The 19,906-nt window shown below is 35.3% G+C and overlaps 8 protein-coding genes across 8 annotated transcripts; 3 read left to right on the top strand and 5 right to left on the bottom strand.

Annotated features, from left to right (window-relative positions):
• The first annotated feature begins 597 nt into the window (after positions 1–597).
• LOC106352491 (protein SYM1) lies at positions 598–1,959 on the top strand. Its single transcript, XM_013792112.3, has 4 exons — positions 598–1,002; positions 1,174–1,402; positions 1,513–1,637; positions 1,737–1,959. The coding sequence occupies exons 1-4, from the start codon at positions 679–681 to the stop codon at positions 1,815–1,817; spliced, it is 759 nt and encodes a 252-aa protein (XP_013647566.1). The 5' UTR covers positions 598–678; the 3' UTR covers positions 1,818–1,959.
• Positions 1,960–5,207: 3,248 nt separating this feature from the next.
• BNAA06G36850D lies at positions 5,208–6,101 on the top strand. The gene is made up of 2 exons (XM_013789542.3): positions 5,208–5,435; positions 5,657–6,101. Exons 1-2 carry the CDS (start codon positions 5,336–5,338, stop codon positions 5,833–5,835), a joined length of 279 nt encoding a protein of 92 aa, XP_013644996.1. The 5' UTR covers positions 5,208–5,335; the 3' UTR covers positions 5,836–6,101.
• Positions 6,102–6,328: 227 nt separating this feature from the next.
• Positions 6,329–9,144, top strand: LOC106352492 (QWRF motif-containing protein 9). Its single transcript, XM_013792113.3, is given in 7 exon segments — positions 6,329–7,825; positions 7,828–8,123; positions 8,194–8,313; positions 8,399–8,515; positions 8,617–8,706; positions 8,821–8,928; positions 9,013–9,144. Coding segments are annotated over 7 exon segments (1,353 nt in total). The 5' UTR covers positions 6,329–7,251; the 3' UTR covers positions 9,061–9,144.
• Positions 9,145–9,155: 11 nt separating this feature from the next.
• Positions 9,156–10,131, bottom strand: LOC106352493 (zinc finger protein AZF3). The gene has a single exon (XM_013792114.3). The coding sequence runs from the start codon at positions 9,893–9,895 to the stop codon at positions 9,338–9,340; it is 558 nt and encodes a 185-aa protein (XP_013647568.1). The 5' UTR covers positions 9,896–10,131; the 3' UTR covers positions 9,156–9,337.
• Positions 10,132–11,894: 1,763 nt separating this feature from the next.
• On the bottom strand, positions 11,895–13,096 carry BNAA06G36820D. Its single transcript, XM_013792117.3, has 2 exons — positions 12,870–13,096; positions 11,895–12,472 (listed from the first exon to the last, which is right to left on the bottom strand). The coding sequence occupies exons 1-2, from the start codon at positions 13,026–13,028 to the stop codon at positions 11,927–11,929; spliced, it is 705 nt and encodes a 234-aa protein (XP_013647571.1). The 5' UTR covers positions 13,029–13,096; the 3' UTR covers positions 11,895–11,926.
• A 194-nt stretch (positions 13,097–13,290) lies between these two features.
• Positions 13,291–15,362, bottom strand: LOC106350965. Its single transcript, XM_048781493.1, has one exon. The coding sequence runs from the start codon at positions 14,925–14,927 to the stop codon at positions 14,670–14,672; it is 258 nt and encodes an 85-aa protein (XP_048637450.1). The 5' UTR covers positions 14,928–15,362; the 3' UTR covers positions 13,291–14,669.
• A 912-nt stretch (positions 15,363–16,274) lies between these two features.
• LOC106352495 (nuclear transcription factor Y subunit C-5) lies at positions 16,275–16,930 on the bottom strand. Its single transcript, XM_013792118.3, has one exon. The coding sequence runs from the start codon at positions 16,863–16,865 to the stop codon at positions 16,473–16,475; it is 393 nt and encodes a 130-aa protein (XP_013647572.1). The 5' UTR covers positions 16,866–16,930; the 3' UTR covers positions 16,275–16,472.
• Positions 16,931–17,999: 1,069 nt separating this feature from the next.
• Positions 18,000–18,675, bottom strand: LOC106352496. Its single transcript, XM_013792119.3, has one exon. The coding sequence runs from the start codon at positions 18,472–18,474 to the stop codon at positions 18,178–18,180; it is 297 nt and encodes a 98-aa protein (XP_013647573.1). The 5' UTR covers positions 18,475–18,675; the 3' UTR covers positions 18,000–18,177.
• Between the last annotated feature and the right edge of the window lie 1,231 nt (positions 18,676–19,906).

Genomic DNA, 19,906 nt, shown 5'->3' with positions numbered 1-19,906 from the left:
ATATTTATTTATTTACTTTGGTTTATACAAAATTCAGGTTTGGTTTAACTTTAGTTCAAAAAATTTAAGGGCAATTCTTTCGAATATTATTTTTCTAAGTTTTTGTCACAAAAATAATTTAAAAAAAAATGATCAAAATAATCTTTTTTTATTTTAAAAGTTTTAATATTTATTTTTAAAAATTTAAAACCCTATTTCCAAAACTCCACTTCTTAACTATAAATCCTAAGTCTAGGTTAGTTAATCTTAAGGTGAAAATGTATTTTTACCATTTAATAAAACTTCTTTTGGTCATTTTTTCATTGAAATACTATTTTCATGACAAAAATTTAAAGAATGCTACCTTAAAGAATTTCTCAATTTTTAATGTAAAAAAATTCTTGGATTCGAGTTACTTAAGGTTCAGATTAATGAATTTGTCTCTAATCCTTAGGAACTTGGCTTAGGTTTAGTTCAATATACTATTTGGAAAAGAAAATCGGTTCTAGAACTAAATGGTATTGTAAAGTAAACATCTTGTCGTTGATTGGTTCTGCCAAAGCACATTGCGTCGTTCTAATATACGAGCCAGGACGCTACGCTGCCGTTTTAAGGGGAACATAAAGAGAGAAACAGCGTCAAAGGCTGTCTGGAGCTGCTGCCGCCACTAACAAAATCACCGGAGATCATTCATTAGTGATGAACATCATTGCCTTGAGCAAACGTCTATACTCGCCTCCATTCTCCGGTTACCGTTCTCTGCACGGAGGAATCAACGATGCGCTCTCAAAAACTGTGTTCTCGGGTCCGATCATGGGACGATCCGTTCACCACCTCCGCAAGGCCGGGAGCTTCGTCGTCCCTCGTGTCTTGTTCGTGTCGCGAAACCTATCGACGAATGTTTCTTCTTCGAAACAACCAGCGTTTCTACGGTGGTATTTGAAAAAAGTGGAGTCGCACCCTTTCATCACTAAGAGCGTTACTACTTCCCTCATTTATATGGCCGCCGATCTCACTTCTCAGGTGAGAGATACTTAATTGTGAATTTTAGGTTTAATGGAGGATGAATGTAATTAATGGTGAGATTAGGTTAAATGATTGGATTATTAATTGTGTATTTTAGCCAGGTTAAAAGGGTGTGTGTGTTGTGGTGGTTATAAACTCCCCTTTTGGTCTTCCTTTCTTGTATCGCAGATGATCACGATGAAGCCATCTGGTTCTTATGACCTGATAAGAACAGCCAGAATGGCTAGCTTTGGGTTGATATTTCTCGGGCCGTCACAGCATCTTTGGTTCAGTTATCTTTCTAGAATACTGCCAAAGCGTGATGTGTTGACAACCGTTAAGAAAATAATGATGGGGCAGGCTCTTTTCGGACCTTTTAGCAACACGGTCTTCTATTCCTATAATGCTGCTTTACAAGGTAGTATTACACATCTCATAAGCTTTATATGGGTTTGTTTATGAAGTATTATTCTCTGTTTCAAATTTGTGGGATTGCCTTGGTCATGAGCTTTGTTCTGGCATATTAAGGTGAAAATTCTGAGGAAATTTTGGCAAGATTGAAGCGGGATCTTCTGCCTACATTGAAAAATGGACTTTTGTATTGGCCAGTCTGTGATTTTGTGACATTCAAGTATGTGCCCGTTCATCTCCAGGTAAAACACCAGAGATACCTATCGTATTACTTTTGTTTTTCATTGTGTGTGATGATTTGAGAAGTTTCTCACCTTGATCGTGTAATCTTTTGGTTGCAGCCATTGATGAATAGCTCGTGTGCATATATATGGACGATATATTTGACGTATATGGCAAACCAGACGAAAGCAGACAGCTGAACAATGACAAGAATGACTTTTCTTGACCAAGCACAATCGCATTCTCTTTATTATATTGAACCTTGAATCAAACATCAAATAATAGTACAAGTATAATTGGTTTTCTTTTTTGGTATCTGAAATGCAACAAAAGTTTTGCATCTTGATCCAAGTATCAATTTATCAGCAAGTTTAGGAGATCCATCAAGCGAAAACTTCTCCGCCATCTTCTGTTTCTCTCCATCCCATTCTCTATTATTTAAAGTTATCAACACTCCTCCCAAAGTCAAAACTTCCCAGTAATGACCTTCAATTTTAAATGCTCAACTAAGTGTACATAATAGTCTAGTGGCATTAGTGTTACACCTCATTTGAGGATTTGTTTACAGGGCGAGGGAGATTATGGATTTAAATGGTTCCAGAAGTTTCACTGATATCGACAAAAAAAAAAACCTAAAAACATAGCTTATTTTGGTATCTTACTTGGTCAAAATAGTAAGACATTTGTACAAAGAACCTCTCATAAACTATCATTATCATCAGTACCTTCACCGTGCAGGTAGTTCTTTGAAGATTTTGATTTTTAATTCTTCCTATCAAAAGATAGTTAGAACTAAGCTGTGAGTTTATGTTAAATTTTTATAATATGAAAATATGGCGATTGCATAGTTGAAAAATAGATTCACTTGTCAAAAACACAAGCTGAAGACATTGTAGTTCATCATAAGGTCTTGTATGGAAGTTGTGAACTCTTTGACGATCTAAGCTTATATTTAATTTCTTTCTCATTTTATTTATGCTCTTCAAGTCAAATAGATAGCTCTCCTCTCTTGTTTATCTCTACTGGTGTTCCAACTTAGAAACTGCCAATCTTTTTATGTTTGCAGCTGTGAATCATATCTTCTTCAAATGTTCCAACTTAGAAACTGCTTGTCTTAGTATACCAAGCTCGTCAACCTCTTCATAGTACTTTGATTTTGAGAAGACCGAATGATTTTTATAGATGTGGATGTGGACCTCTACCTCAACTTTTAGTGGATGTGGATAAATGTTGCTAGACATCATTTGACGTATACATCTAATGGTCATGAGAAACCAAAGAAGAAGACAATCTACATTGTGTACGGAGTTGTAAGCGTTACGATGGACAATGGAAAATATGATGCATCAATCACCATGTAAACAATTTGGGATGGACTACAAAGATTTGATAAAGAAGTTATCGACAAAGTTGGAGGAAATACAAGAACTGAAGAAAGATTTTTAGATATATTTTTCGGGAATAAAATGGAACTGCAGAACTTAGTTAAATCTGGTTGCTCTTTTCATAGAAATGTTTTATTGGTTGTTTTTATTTTTAGACCACCTCAAGTAACCAGCCATATTGATTGAGGTTAACCACATAATTAACATTTCAGAACGAACTTAGGTCATGTTTTAGGTCATTTTGCTTTCAAACAAAACATCCTCTTCAATGGTGGCCAAAGAAATAAACAATTATTAAAAATTTATGTGATGTCTTTTGTCTTTTTCTTTAACAAAATTTGAACACGAGATATTTGCTGATTTAGAAAAAAACATTAGATATTTGTTTTCCTCCATTTCTCCACCGAAAATGAATAAATAACCAACAATTTTGAAATCAGAAGCCACCAGTAGATTTCCACGTGGGGACAATCCCTACCGACAGTTTTATATAAACGTCGTAATCATAAGCACTCGAAGAAGGGCCCATATTGATTCTCCGATACGTGGCGCAAATCTAATTGAGGTTTATGACATCAGCATGCCGAAAGCATAAAGACGAAGTTAGTTCAGCAAGTTGGCCACCTCTCCTACTTTTCACTTGCAAGCTTTTAACTTCCTCACCTATAAAATAAATAACTGAAACCATTTTAAACTACTAGTTTATTAAAGTAGGCGTGGTTCAAAACATGTACCATATTTTTTGTATACTATATATATGTGATTACTTCTTATGGATCATATTTTTTGATGTATAATCTGTTTCTGGGTGTTTCAAAAAAAAAGTGTTTCAAAAAAAAAAAAATCTGTTTCTGAAATCACTTAAATTTTAGGTGTTTTCGTTAAAGTCTAGATAACGTATTAATTCCAAATCTTCACCTATAGTAAAAGTAACTTTTAATCATATTATTTTAGCAAAAAAAAAAAAACTTTTAATCATATTAAATTTTAATATACAAATTAAAATTTTCTTCATTAAATTAATATTATTTTATATATATTTAATTGGATAGAAGAGGATAAGAAATTTAATTGAATTTCTATTATATGATGTCCGAACAAAGAAAGAGAAAGACCCAAAAGTCTTTGCACAATTCTATTAAATCTATATATATAAAGAAATGTTTGCATCTCTTCCGTGAAGCCACGTCATCAATTCGTGCGTTCTGGAAGTGACACGTGTCCCATTTTATATTTAGGGCCAAAATAAATAAATGTAGTTAAGGATAATTGAACCCAGCACCTCCAGCACTGATAATTTTTCTTAGAACCACTAGGCTAAAGTCACTTTTTATAAATATGTAGCTGCGAAAATATTTATTATCGTGTCATCTGGAAGTCCATGCTTCTTCTGCTTGTGGCGAGGCCGACACTGAACTGACGTCAAGATGAAGATCGTGAAATTAAAAACTTTGCTCCAAACAGTTTTGCAATGTTTCCAACTTTTATAACTTGATGCATATAATATATATCAAAATACATTTGTTGTACACGCTTTTATTAGTTTTGCTTTTAAAAGAATGTATTTACAGTTATAAATGTTTTGTGTCAGTGAAGTAATGGTTGAAAAATCTCTATACATATGTCATTTTAAAATAACACCCAACTTTTATATATAGTCAATACGTATGCCCATGTTATATTTTAGACTAAATATTTTCTCTTTTAAAAATATAGAAAACAATTTTTTAGTCTACAAGCAAATGTTGTAGAGCAAGTATGCATTATACAAAATAATATATATTTAAAATCCATACACAAAACATAAAAGTTGTTATAGGCCTCTTTCTGATACATACACACTCCACTATGAATAATAATTAAAAAAAAACAGTATTGTCATCAAACTTTATCACATATCCACATTTGTACATCTATAATTATGAGTTGGACAATTAGTTAATTTGATACAATACCAAAGCAAAAATAATCGAAAAACAAATATACCACCGCATACTAATAAGTAAGACATAACAGATAACCAAATTCTTGAATTTTAAAACAAATTTCAACTCGAGCATTTAGTGAATATCAAATTAACTAATATCCCGCCCGTAGGGCGGGCCGACCCTAGTATTAGTTATTCATACGATATTTTGTTTAATTAGAATAAAACATAGAAACGGCTGATATTAATTCGTTAATACGAGACCAATTATAAAAGAACATCCCTCTCTTTCCGTCTATTTAATTGAACCTATTGGTTGTAACGTCAGTTTTGGGAGTTGGGTTTGTTGTACAGTCTCTCTCTCTCTCTCTCTCTCTCTCTCTCTCTCTCTCTTCTTTTCTCTCAAATGGCCGGCCTCAGATGGAGAGAATGGTGGAACACGATGGCGTTCCCAACCCGGCGAATCTGGAATCGTTTCACCGTTCGCGTTGGATTACGCCACAGTGGTAAGCTCCCATCCTCCCTCCACCCTCCCTTCTCCGACAGCTTAGGACTCTGTTTGTCTCTGTTTTATTAAGCTAAAGAGACTCTTTGATAATGATTTGTTAATAATATCAGATTAACCTTCAGAATCTTGTTTTTGGTTTTGGATTAAAATTAAGATATGAGTCATATTTTTAAAAATGTTGTTTTGGGCAAATAGTTGAGTGATGGTCTTGTGTTGCAGGACTCTTGAGGTTACAAAACGACGTGAGTTCTTGTGAGTACGAAGACATACACATTATGTGGAATCTGTTACACAAGATTGAAGAACCGACACCAACACCGGCACGTGTTGCACGAATCAAACAAAGGAAGAAAGCTTGTTGGAATCTCTTCGGTTCATATCTTTGCCAAAGATTCTGATTATACAGTATATATATAACCTAAAATATTTCCAAAACCATAGTTGTAATTTGTGAGAGCCTTGACGGGTCCCCTGCAAGTGTGGTGAGGCTATTGACAAATTTCGCAAAAGAATAAACTCCGAGGTTGTACAGTCTTAGCTGTTTATGTTTCCATGGCATGCCTCTCTCTGTATGTTATCTAAATATCTATGAGTTCAACACATGAGTGTTGTTGTATGTATGATAGAAATGCTTCTCATATTTTAATGTTACTATGTTCATAAATCTAGAAGTTTCTCAAAGCTTTCATCTTTTTTCACCGGCTCTGGCTGCTTTCACAGAACCGGAGTTGGGTTTCATTTTTTGTTCTATGTTCTATTTCGATGGATTGCATGTTGATTCTGATGGTGATAAGCTCCATTTTCAGATCTGTTCTTGGTCGGTTTTAAGTTAATTTTCTTCGATATCATGGATCTGCAAGATCAATGGTGGTGGTTTGTCCTCAAGTTGCATGCACCTTATCTCCTTTGTTGTTGTTGTCTTTGGCTGCTCTCTATTTTGATCCTTCATCCGTTTGCTTCTCAATCTGATGTTTGAATGGTTTGTGGCGATTCACTCCTTGTCTATATCTTAGAGGTCCGGTCGAGTCCTCGTTTCTCACTTGCTTCTTCAAAGGTGTCTCCTTGTCACTCCTTTAGAGAGTTCGAGTCATCCGTTACCGGATAAAAGTAAGAACGCTGTGTTATGTTCTCCGGTTTGAAGCTTAGGTTATCTGGTTCACCTGTTATGCGTATTCACTATGGGAGGTTTCTTGTTCTTCTTCAAATATGCGACTGGAGTTTGGTGTTTATGGATTTGGAGCTTTCTTCCTCTTCGTTTTAGCTTGCTTTTATCCTTACTTTTGCTTTGAACCTCTTAATCACCATGTATGTTTTATCTAGTTTGTCTTAATGTGCTTTCCTTGGTGAGGGCTTTATCTCCGGAGAACTTGTTTCTACCGGCTTAGTTTCAAGGGAAATCCTTTATTTCCGCCGGCCTTGATGTCTGATCTTTGTTGTTGTAAAATACCTTGTTTAATATAATCATCTAGTGTTTATAAAACATTTGCACAGAAAATAACTATTTCTACTAAATGATTTTTTTGTCTAACGGTCCTCTGTTTTTGGAATATCAAGTGTCCATAATTGAGTTTAAATAGTTTCAACGAAATAGAAAAGAGTAAAAGAAAGAGTCGAAAAATGGAAGGCAAAAAGCGAGGTAGGAGGAGGAGACGACGACGACAGTTATGCCGTCACACAGGAAACAGGCGTAATAATCTCCTTCCACACTCTATTCTCTCGCCGGAGATTTATACTTAATCCACTCCCTTTCCATATACACGTTGAAAAAATCTTCCCTATACAAATCTTCCTCACATTATGCAACTTAGTCGGAGATGACTCCTTCTTTCAACGCCAGACCTAAGCAGAGCAAAGCTACGAGGCCCCCGCCGTTGGAACTGCCGAGCGCCGTTGCTCATCGCCCCCCACAAAGGCGAGATGTAGCTTCGCGATACCTGGAGCCAACCTCTTCTTCTTCTTCTTCTTTACTCCAGTCATCACCGTACTCGACAGCTAAGAGATGTGAATCGCCGAACGTTACAAGAACGAATCGACCGGCGACTCCCTCTTCTTCTGTGGCTACAAACCGGCCGCAATCGACGGGGCGGAGACAGCCGGTGACACTCTCACGTGGAGGTGGTGGTGCAGCGGAGAGAATGTTGTTGACTTCTGGGAGAAGCTTGTTCGCCTCGTTTCAAGCGAATGAGAACATATCAAAGCTATATCCATCGCCGCCGCCAAAGTCGAACCTCTCTGATCAATGGCCTAGGTCGTCTCTCCAACCTAACTGTCTCAGTAGAAGCGTAGACTTCACGGAAACGTTGAAGAAACCAAAAGGATCTTGCAATAGCGTAGCTAGAGCTCTGCATAATTCATCCAATTCCATGATCCCTCGGAAGATCTTTGAGCAGATTCCACCACGATGATTCCAAAGCTTGAGCAGATTACTCGACCTTGGATGTTTGGTATGACTCCAAGTGCTAGGGGAGCCAGCATCGCCAGGGGACTAAGCCCTTCCAGAGGGATTAGTCCTTCAGGGAGGATGGTGAGCCCACTTAGAGTGAGAAAGAAAGAGAAGAGCAGAGAGAATGGTGGTGTTGCAGATGATGCTCACGTGTTAAAGCTCTTGCATAATAGGCTGCTGCAGTGGCGATTTGCTAATGCACGAGCAAGTCCTGTTTTCTCTGCACAGAAGATGACAACAGAGGTTGGCAAATCCTTTTAAAAAAGTTGATCATAGGTTAAGCATAATAATTGTTGGATTAATATTATTGCAGAAAAGATTGTACAACTCAAGGATAAGCATCTCTAAGCTGTATGATTCCGTCAGAGCGAAAAGAATCGAAACGCAGCGCCTTAAGCTGAATTTGAAATTGATATTTATTCTCAATAGGCAGGTAAGTTAATCCGCCTTAATTGTTTCTATTTTCTTGTTTCTTTTGGGACCTCTTTGAAGTTTCTTGAAATTGACAATGTGTGAAGATGGGAAATCTAGAAGAGTGGCTTGTTGTGGAGAGGGATTATGTGAGTTCTTTAGTAGGAGCTGCAGAAGGGTTGAAAGGCAGCACGCTTTGTCTACCTGTTGATTGCGTGGCAAAGGTTTGGCTTTTCTAATCAAACTAAACGCATTTTTTTCCTAAATACTATATTAAAAGTGTATGTGATGGATGCGTGCTGATGACTGACTCTATCATATGCAGGTAAATGGACAAAGTGTTAAAGATGCCATTTCTTCAGCAGTTGATGTTATGCAGGCAATGGCTTCTTCCATATGCATGTTGCTGCCAAAGGTGACCCATTTTGTTTTCGTTTATTTTAGCAAGGAGTGAGTAGAGGAATGTATCTGACATTTATTGGGTTTTGTCCGTATTTGTATACTAAAAACTGAGAGCCATTTTTCTCAGGTAGAGAAAATAAGTTGCTTGGCAGCAGACCTTGCTCGTGTGAATATCAAGGAGCAAGAGATGCTTGACGTTTCCAGAGAACTCCTAAACACAATTTCTGCTCTGCAGGTGACAGCATCAATTTCAGTCCCGCTAATATGAACCGTTATCAAAGTTAAGAGCTTTTGGTGATCTTTTTCTTCGAATCTGCAGGTAAAGGAATGCAGTTTGGAGACACAGGCTATGCAACTACACCACTAAGCTGTCAAAGTTACTTAACAAAACCAAGTGTACGTAAGAAAGCTACTTCGGTATGGGACGAGAGAATGTAAATGTTTGATCATTTTTTTTATTGCTATTTGCTATTGCTATTTTTCTTTTTATAGATTTAATATTGTTTTAAGTATGAAAAGTGGCAGGCCCTTTACAACTTACAAGTATATGTTTGGGTAAAAGAATCAACAAAAACTATATTATAAGAAAAATTTGAATCTGTGAAGTTGGAAATTTTGGTATATACATAAGAATCCAATAAGCCTTACTTGAGGCGGAGCTTCTTCGACGGCAAGGGGCTCAACACTTCATCGTCCGGCGAGAATTCATTTACGGGGGTGATGTTAAGGTCGAATCCACGGCTGACGTGGCTAGTAGACCCCACACCTTCAGAATTCGAAACAACGCTACTACTTCCATCATAGTGGCACCGCTTGTGGCCGCCAAGAGCTTGACCGGTGGCGAATGATTTATGACATATCGAGCAAACGTGAGACTTCACGGCGGACGGCGTCGTCGGCTTAACATCTCCACCGCTGGACAGATTCCGGTGACTCGCCTTGTGACCGCCGAGAGCTTGGTAAGAGAGAAACACCTTGTCACAAACGCCGCACTTGTAAACGGTCTTTTCCTCCTCCACGTGATGGCGGTCGCCGTCGCGAGCAAGAAGCATGAGGCAGAAAGCGAGGTATTCTTCCTCGGTGAGACGGTGGAGATGATCAGATCTGGATCTTTTGGACCGCTTACGTTTGGTCCAGTGCTCCTCGAACAGAGTCGGGACTGGAGAAGCTATCCTCGGTGAATTTAGAGCTTCAAGCGCCATAGTTAGCAGAAGAACTAAAGACCTTAATAGACAGCAGAGAGATAACTAAAAGAAACGAGTGTGTAGAGAGATGTCTTAATAGAAGGTTGAGTGTAGAGAGGATCTTAAAAGAGTTTTGTAGAGGAAGTTGCGTGTGAAGGAAGAGGTGAGAAAGTGTTGTTAAAATGAGTGAGAGTGGGTGGCCAAATTGATACGATAGCAAGTTGTGTAAGTTGCAGTTAACGAAAGTACAGTGTATGAGAGATCTCCAAGGAAACATTATTTTTTCTTCTATAATTTACGCTATAATAGAGTAACTCTATTATAGAGTGAACCATTAGAGCAAATCCAACTCTATAATAGAGTTACTCTATTTTATAATGAAATATAGAGAAAATTATAAAGTACCATTGGAGATGGTCCGAATAAAATACTAATTTAGAAATTTGGTATTCGCTGAGAGTTGACATATGATTCGAACAAAAACAATATTGTTTGTTTTTATATAATCTTTAAAATATAAAAATCTCTTATATACTAAAGCTCAAATCACATGACGAATCAAAATATTGGCACGTGACAAAAAAAAGAAGTTGAATTTGTTTTTCTCATCTCCTATTTTTTTCTCCAACTTCTAATCTTTAACTACAAAAAAAACAACCGATTGAAATATATATTTTTTTATCTACTATTTTCGGTTTTCAACCATATAAAGTATTGTAAAAAGTTATATAAAATTAAAAATTACAGAAAATAATACATTTATTATGGTAGTTTAATGTGTTTTCTTAATATGTGTGAAAATACTAAAAAATTTATATTTGTAAAACGGAGGGAGTACTAGTTAAGGATATAAACCACTAAAATGTTCACATATAATTTAAAAACCACAGTCATAATATGTTAAATCATTTCTGATTTTTTTTTGTATTATCATATATTTGATACGACTCTTTGCCTGTAACTGGAATGCAATTTTGTAGAATAGATTTGTTTGAAATGCATCATTCCATAAAATATTTATCGGTCACAATGAATATCATTCCAAAACAATTTCATATATTCCATTTTTGGAATGAAACAAAAATGAAAATCCTTTGTAAAATTCATTCATTTTGTTCCACAAATAAACCCTCATGAATAAATGGAATGAGTGGAATCCACAATTACATTAATAATTACAGTTTCAGTTCCATTTTATTCATCATTCCATTTTTTCCTATTCCAAAAATATTCATTCTTTTTATTCATGACATTTCTACTAAACATAACGAGTTACAGTCAATTTACCTTTAAAATATACCCGTTTTCATAAATAACTTCAATCTGTGATGAAAAAAAAACTCTCCTAAATTATATATAATGTTTAAGAATAATTTATAAAACACTTATAAAATTTTATAAACCCAAATCCACCTCCTAAATAATAAATCCTAAACAATAATCATTAAGTCTTAAACTCAAATGTTATAGTATTTGTAAACGAATGTGTTTTAAAAATAGTAGTCAACTTATAGTATTTCAAACAATTTCTCATCATTTTTAGTTTACTCCTTTTAAAATTTCAAAAATACTTTTAAAAAGCAAAAATAGAAATTCCTACAAAAAAAATGAAATTAACCAAATAAAAACCATAAAAATAATCAATATTCACTCACGTAGTAATATCCAAACCCTAAACGGGTGTTTGCTTCAATCGTGTTTTTCTTTTGAGTTGTTTGACTTTTTTCAAGTTTGATTTGTGTTTGTTCATAACAGAAAATACAACAAAGCTATGGGAGTTTAGTTTGCAACTAGATGAGACAATCTTCTTAAAGTAGTTAAAAACTTTTTATCCCTATTCACACAATGATATAGCTATTCTACAAATGTGTTTGTATGGATTGAATAAATTTAACATACATTAAGAAAGGGTGTAAAAGTTCTTTTGAACTAGTCAACATTCTAACTCAGGGTACAAATGCACAGACGAACATCGTGTGAATGGTTTTAAACTCTTTGTTATTTTGAATGTAAACAATAATCAACCAGTACGATTTTTTTTCCAATTTATCATTTACAAACGGAAATTGTGGCGACTGCCGGAAAATCAATCTGGTACAATACCCAAACAAGGCCTAGTGAAGACACAAACACTGGTAACGGCCCAAACATCCATAGCAATAGCGGTACAGAAACGCACATAACTCTATTCCCAATCATAGCCATAAAAAACCCTCTCTCCAACACTAATCTTGTATACTCCCTAAACGATCCAGTCCCCGTCAATTCATAATCGCAGTCTCCTTCATGCTTTTTAGCAATCGCGTTTATGAGAAAATTGGCATCCATCAAGTAACTCACGGCAAGTGAGCTGAAGAAAAAGCTCACTGCAAGAAGCAGAGAGGTAGATGCATACTTCAGGACGAAGATTGTAGGATTTTTGGAGCCAAAAACAATGTCGTCCGCAGTTGTGAAGAGGTGGCTCGCTTTGAACGCGTTGTTAGTAACGGCAGCTAGAGAAAGCAAAATAAGAATGGAGACTGAAGCAGTGAGAATTGTAACCATTTTTTTGTTCCTCAAGCTTTGCACTGCCAGCATCCCTGTTTTATCGTCACCCTGCATTTTCGTTATATGATCAATAAGGTGAGAAAAATGATTTAAACAAATAATGTCTTAACAATAAGACTACGAGGGATACGAGAGGGAGAAACTCGTGAAGCTATCACGAAACAAACCTACCTAATCAAGATAGTTGGAGAAAACGAGTTACTCTTCTAAAAACTGAGTTAAACTTGATGAGATCAAGATTGTTTTAATTGTAAAAATGCAATCATTTTTGCCTTATCTTTAACAAGTTCTAATATTTTAACTGTCTTTTGTAAATGTACAGAAAAAAATGTAGGCGTAGCACTTTGATATTTTTCTACCAGTATAGAACTTTGATTTTTTGAAACGTAAATAAAATAATACAAACGGTTTTGTTAACATAACAACTCGGTAAACAAGAGATAACCTCTTTGATGTCACGGAACCAAGATTTGCGTTTGGAGGAATCGATGCCAAGAGAAGTACGGGAAGGATTGTGCTTGAAGGTGTTCCAGAGGAAGACATGATATCCCACTGCTATGAACACACTCAAGGGCACTAAAACACTGTCTGTGTCCACTTTCATTCTCGTTTTCTCCTTATCTTGTTCAGTACGAACTTATACTGAAGTCTAATTCGCATTGACAAAGGAATATGTATATATAAAGATCAAAAGTTAGTGTGGCCGAATGGGATTCATAGTCAGATATCAAACAAACATATGGTGGACATCTCTCCATGTGTTTGCCGGTATTTTTTGGACGTATACGCAACTCATTCTAATACAAAATTTTCAACATCTGACTATACACCCACTTTAGACACTAACAACCACTATAAACACATTATATGCTTAGAAATAAGCAATAATACTTTATTACGAAATATGGTTGAATCGTGTTGCATATGAGCCGAATTCAAAATATTGTAACACTGCCGGACAATTGAAATATCATAAATCAAATATGTTTTTTTTTTTTTAACACAGGTCAAATGTCAAACACATCATCATATAATTTTTAATATATTACATATGACGATCAATCAACTATCTGAAATATATGCAATATAGATGAACAATTTTTCGAACAATGCTTCCATGCACGATGTTTTGCATGTATATTACGTCTTTTATGGACAGATTATTTCCACACCCAATAACCACCGAACAACGAACTACTCTGCAAGTATTATTTTGGATTTGTCCTATAAGCTTTGCATTCAAAATCTGCAAAAACTTGTATCATTTGGAAACCGAAACTCAAATCCGGTATAAAAACCTTTAAACCTTGATCATTAGGCCACAGTGCTTTCATAAATCAAATATGCTACGACAATCAAATGCAATGCAACACAAAGCTATTTTTTCTAGATACTCAAAATCTCTGTTTAGGCACATAACAAATCGTTAGGTTATTATTATAAAATGACAGAAGTGACCTATAAATCTCCAAGATCCACTAAAATGGTCGGCTGTATAGATATGTGGTGGATTAGAGGTGGACAACACTTTTCTCATAATAAAAATTATCTTATATAATGGAATCTGCTATAACGAGAGTAGAAATATCAAACACTCATTTTAAGATGATTTTATTGGATTGATGAATGTACCTAGATTTCAAATCCAAAACCAATACTCGTGTATAATCTAACCAATGATTTTAATATTTTTTGCAATTATATATTATTGAATACAAATTTGATATTGTTTAATATACAATTTTGAAATCTAATTATATCTTAGAAAATATATGTAAATCTTGTTTATTTAGAAAGCCATATTAAAATCTGAAAGAATATGAGTTCATCTAGATGTTTTAGTTTAAAATCTTGTAAATCCTTGTTACGGATCTAACATTTTCCGAAATTAACAGCCTAACAAGTTTTCTTAAAAACAGTAAATGGGGTATTTGCAATTCTTAATTGGTCATATTTGTTTGTTGTATGTATTTGAGATATGGATATACAATGTAAGAATGTTTTATTACTATTTCTTCTGCACTGCTCAAATTTAAATGAAATTATTTTTTTTCCACTTACATTTTTGTTATTTATTCCATTTTTACTGTTCTCTTTCCGAATCGTTTAGTCTTATTTTGTTGAATACTGCTTTTATATTTTTCATTAGATCAATTTGCTCAGAAATATATGGTGAAACTGTAGAATTTATATTGCACCATGGACAATTTACATATGACAGAAAGAAGAAATCTAAACAAATTAGCTAGGTGTTCTGGGAGATAGGATGGATGCTGGGAGAATTTTCGCCACGGCGACAATTTTGACAACGTCGACAAATTAATATAACAACAACGATAAAGAAAATAAAAAGCATCATCACAGGAACCATCCATACCTTGAACCATGGAGGATCTTTTGGGAAGATCAATGCAGCTTCTTCATCTTTAACTTCGTACCGCGTAAAAGATTTGATGTGTCTTATCTCGTTGTTCAGGAACAACCACCATTTTTTTCTTCCCATCTCCCGAGCTTCCTTCTGGAGATGAGAAAAAATGACAACACATCAACCGTTGCTCAGAGAATATCTTTATGATAGATATATCATGTGTTTTGTTTAAAGGTCTATTTTTAGTGTTTTCCTATATTTTTATATAGAAGTTTGGACATTTGCTATTTCTGGTCTCTCTTGAAACTCGAGCATGATAGGGCGACTCAAAAAAACAAGACACCCAAGCAATATGCTCTTGTAATAGAAAATATATTATATCATCTTTCTCAATTTTGTTAGTCAGAAATTTATATAAAAACGGTTTGTTGTTTTGCTTTAGTCAGAAAGATTATAAAAGGGAAGACGCGTACGGAATCTCCGGTTTTAGATTTATGACATGAGACGTGGAAAATTTCGAATCGCAATTAATTCGGACGGTGATGAACCGATAATAATACTACTAAACTAGTTCATCGTTGTCATAAGGGAGAGAAAGAAGGTTTCAGTTTATTTGCTAGGAAAAGGTTAAAATGTCACAACTCTCTGGTGAATGTTTTGCATTTCCAACATTGTAGATGTGCGCATCATCAACAAACTGAAAACTTGAATGACAATGCATAATTCACATATTGGACAGAGCATCCAACCCATAACAAAAAAAAGACTCGACAACAGTTTATAATTTATCGAAGTCAGAACGGCTTAAGACCACCATCTAGTGTATTGTTGAGAAACGGGACAATTGGTTATATATATATTAATCTTAGGACCACTTCTGACTTTAAATTTTTTCTGTTCCATTTATCCTTTTGAATTTAATTCGAAAGACAGCAAAAAGTCTTATCTCGTTTAGTAATGTGACAGTGATGTTGTTGGTATAAGATCTTACCGCTTGTTATTGCATAGCACAACATAGTCTAGTCTAATTTGGTACAAACTGTGCTATCTATCAGCGGATTCTAAACACCAAATAAGCAACAGGTTAGGTTTGACAACTCTGCAGGAGTCTAAAACAGAGACGCCTGAAGATGAGCTGAAGGAAGCAGCTGTTTACTCTGTGGTCTGCTGAGAATATTAGCCTTCAAGCTCCAGCTCATCGTCTTGCTAGGTTTCATGATCGTGCTTGTGAAGGAAATGACTCAGAGATCATTCTTAGCGAGTGTGTGCAGCTAGAGCCACGGTTTGTGGACTGATATTAGTTTGTAAAGCATGTGGAAATGATGTTCCAAGGTATGTACATAACCATATCAATTTGGTTTATGCAATCTGATGTTGAGGAAAGTTTCAGGAAAAATAAAGGTTGGGTCATACTCATACGTACAAGTGATTCTCTATGCTATTGGTTATAGAGCCATGGAACAATGCTTTTAAAGCTGCTTGTGAAAAACTTTGACCACAAGTATACTCTTATAAGACATTTGTTCCTTTTGTTTAACTTCACCAATCAGACACACACACACTGTTCTACTTTGGTAAAGATAGGCATAACAAGAGACTAGAGAAGATTGAAACATAACATTAACTACTTTTAACATAACAAAAACTCATAAACATGGAGCAAAGAAGAAGTTTGGGGTTTTAAGGGGAATCAACTTTCGCCTTGCCTTTACTGAAGAAAGCGTCGATGCGACGGGTCCCAGCAGGCGGCGGCTTCTTCTCCGACGCCGTTTTGGTGACTCGGACGGGCTGAGAGGAAGGGAGAGGGAGCGAGTCGAGGAGAAAATCCCTCGTGGGCTGGTGTCTCTTCACGGCGATTCTCAGGTGATCGAGGGTAACCGTTTTTCGCCTCTTCTCCGCCGCAACTAGGGAAGATTTATCGGCGAGGAAGCGGAGGAAGAGCTCGGTGGAGTAAGTGACGAGGTGAAGAGCTTCCGAGTTGATTTTGTTGATGTCCTTGTCGACTTTCATTATCTTCTTCACTCTTGTGATTGGAAACTCCGGTCGTGTCGTCGTCTCTTCTTCTTCCGCCATGTAATTGATTTTTTTTTTAAGAGAATTGACTATAAAGTTTGTTTAGGGTTTTGTAGATATCTCGAAATGTGGGGATTTTATTTTCGTTTACGCGCTTTATCTGGTATTAACAGCGCGGGAAAATGAAAAAAAAATTTATACAGATTTTAAATTTTGAGTAATTTCAATAATCTTATAAATTTTTTTTTTTGAGATTTTAGATTAAAACGAGAGAAAAAGTAAAAAAGAAATTGTTTGTGTGTATAAAAAATGAATATATGAAGATTTTTTTTTTGCTAAAAGAATATATGAAGATATATATATATCTTAATTTTAGGTATATTTATAGCTGAAAATTGGTTGTTAATTGATGTATTGATAATAATGACAATGTTGTATATAAAAGAGAAATATGATGCTGATAGAATAAAACAACGAAATTGGCCATAAAACAATCATTTTCGAAAAAATAGTATTTTTGTGAATAAGTTAAATTTATGGAGTGAATTAGACAAATAATTTTCTTTTAAAGAAAATACAATTTACTTTTGCATTTGACTTCAAAACTTCAAATTTTATTTTAGTTCATTTCCGTAAAACCCAAAATCAAGCGTTTAAAATTCGTCCTTTTTTTTTTTTTTTTTTATCTCCGTTCATTCAGGTTTTGTTAGTTTATCCAATATATTCTGTTCATTTAGTTGCTATGTACCAAACCAATCGGTTTTTAGATTTCAAACCAAAGCAAGACTTCCATAAATTTCAAAGACACCGACCGATTTCAACTGGATATTAACTGAAAACCAAAAATTTCCGTTGGTCCGTTCGGTTTGCTTTGGTTCCTGCCGATTGCCCAACTCTAACAAGTACAACTGAGATGTAACAGATCGCATGTAGTTGTGAATTCCTGCTAGTTATGTAGGCTTTGGAAAGTTTATTCTAATGTTTGTATGAACTTGCGCACTCTATTAAGTAGATGAAGACAAAGTGAAGCAGTTTTGCTTTCTTAACATAGCATTCAAACATTTTAACTAACGATCAAGAACTTCAAAAAAAAAAAAACTAGTTTATAATAGGCTATTAGCTTTGATTATTTAAGTTTGTATAAGAACAAAAAAAATGCAAAGTGATAGTTCGTAAGCATAATAATCATACAAATCAAAGAAATGAAGTTTTTAAATCTTTACTATGTTTTTTAATACATATGAACAGATAAGAATCCGGATTCAAGTAATTCCTATTTTCTCTTTCTGTGAAACAAAAGTACATACAATCAACTTACGATACAGATAGAGAGAGAGAGAGAGAGCAGAAGAAAATATACAAATATGTGGAATCAGAAAGGGCGATTCGGTGGCTGAACCGTGATCCGAACCGGTAAAGGTGTACCGGTTCCAGTACCACCGCAATTGCTACAAGCCGCACGACCCGAACCAGAACACCTACGACACCCAACATCTCCATCAGACCATCGAGTGCAGAAGCACGTGACTCTTCCTGTACCGTTGCAGGTCGGACAACGAGGGAACGGACCACCGGCCATAGGCTTTTGGTCAAGAACCGATTTGACTAAAACCGCACCGGCTAAGACGCTAAGACCTGTGGCTAGCTGGGTGATGACGATTGGACCCATTTTGCGTTGAAGCGAAAGCTTGCGAATTTTTGGGGATAACGCAGAAGTAGAATCGTGAGGAGATTGTAGAAGAGAGACGTCCAAGAGAAAGATTTCTTTTCTTTTTCAGTTTTTTCCTACAAAAGTGTGGTCTTATTTGATTTGGTTTGGTTTCGGTTTATTCTGTATTTTTTTAAGTAAACAAAATGAAATTAAAATTCTGAGGTGAGGAATGGTTGAGAGATTGAACACGTGGGCTAGCTAGGGCTTAGTTCTCTTGTGAGGAGATGAATTAGCCACCCGTAGGTTTTGAGACTATTCCAGTTTTGGATTTGGGTCTCCACTGGGCCGTGAAAAGTATACATTTTCTACAACTTTCAGTTTTGTTTAAGAGAAATCTATTAAGGACATTTCTTGAATATGTGATTTAGTGAAAATTGAAAATTTAGTTTCATATTTATAGAAGAAGAATGGATCACCACACTAGTGACCGTCCAGCCAACTTCCGCCTAGACAAGCAGGTCGTGGCTACGGTCAAAGGACTTCAGCTCTTGACGAGATAAGGAGATATATATGAAAACGTCCGAGAGACTATCCGATAAAAATCTCAAGACAGGTTCCACGCATCGATCTCGAAAGCAGTACATACGCTGTTGCTCCTCTTAAACAACTATCATTACCTCGCTAGAATCACACATGAGTCTAATGAATTGGGGGCTAACTACTAGGGTCAAAATCCATATCATTGAGATCAATGTCAACAATTATTTCAGCACAATGAAATGTATTAATTGTAACTCCCGCTCACACGGACGAGCCAGATAACGTGGGCATAGAACATATGTAAAGCCCTAAGGCAAGCCATTTTGTCTTCCCATTAGTTAAAAGTCTTTTATTTCCACAAAAACATTTGCATATCGACAAGGTCTCTCTTGATAACAATGTTGAAATTATTGGAGGAAAGAGCCACGAAAAATACAAAATCTAAGAAACAGTAGCTGATGGAAAGTGTCGGATTGGAACCATCTGCAACTGGATCATTATAGTACCAGTATCGACAACTTGTTTTGATTCACTCATTGCCGTGCCTAGTACGCTAATTATAAATTCGTGTTTTATCTATTTACTTTGCCGACAGTTTGATGTTTAAAACAATATTTAGATTTCTATTTGATATTGTGAGTTTATATAAAACCATTTCTAGTGGTTTACCTCATTTTTTCCTGTAAGCTCAAAATCAGTTGTGATTTATTTCAATGGTTTCTCTCTTTTTTTCTCTTAGTTCTTCAGATATTCATTTATCAACTTTATAGTTATCTATCACTAATAACACTTTTTATTTGATTACATTCGAAATTATATTTATTTATTTTAGATTTTAAAACTTTATCTAAAATCTAATTTTATTATATAAATGCCCTAAATAATATGATATTGTAAATATGTATAAGGT

The sequence above is a fragment of the Brassica napus genome, chromosome A6 (assembly GCF_020379485.1).
Source record: "Brassica napus cultivar Da-Ae chromosome A6, Da-Ae, whole genome shotgun sequence".
Classification (NCBI taxonomy): domain Eukaryota; kingdom Viridiplantae; phylum Streptophyta; class Magnoliopsida; order Brassicales; family Brassicaceae; genus Brassica; species Brassica napus.
Note: the sequence above shows the minus strand (reverse complement) of the source record. Positions and strands in the feature narration are given on the sequence as shown.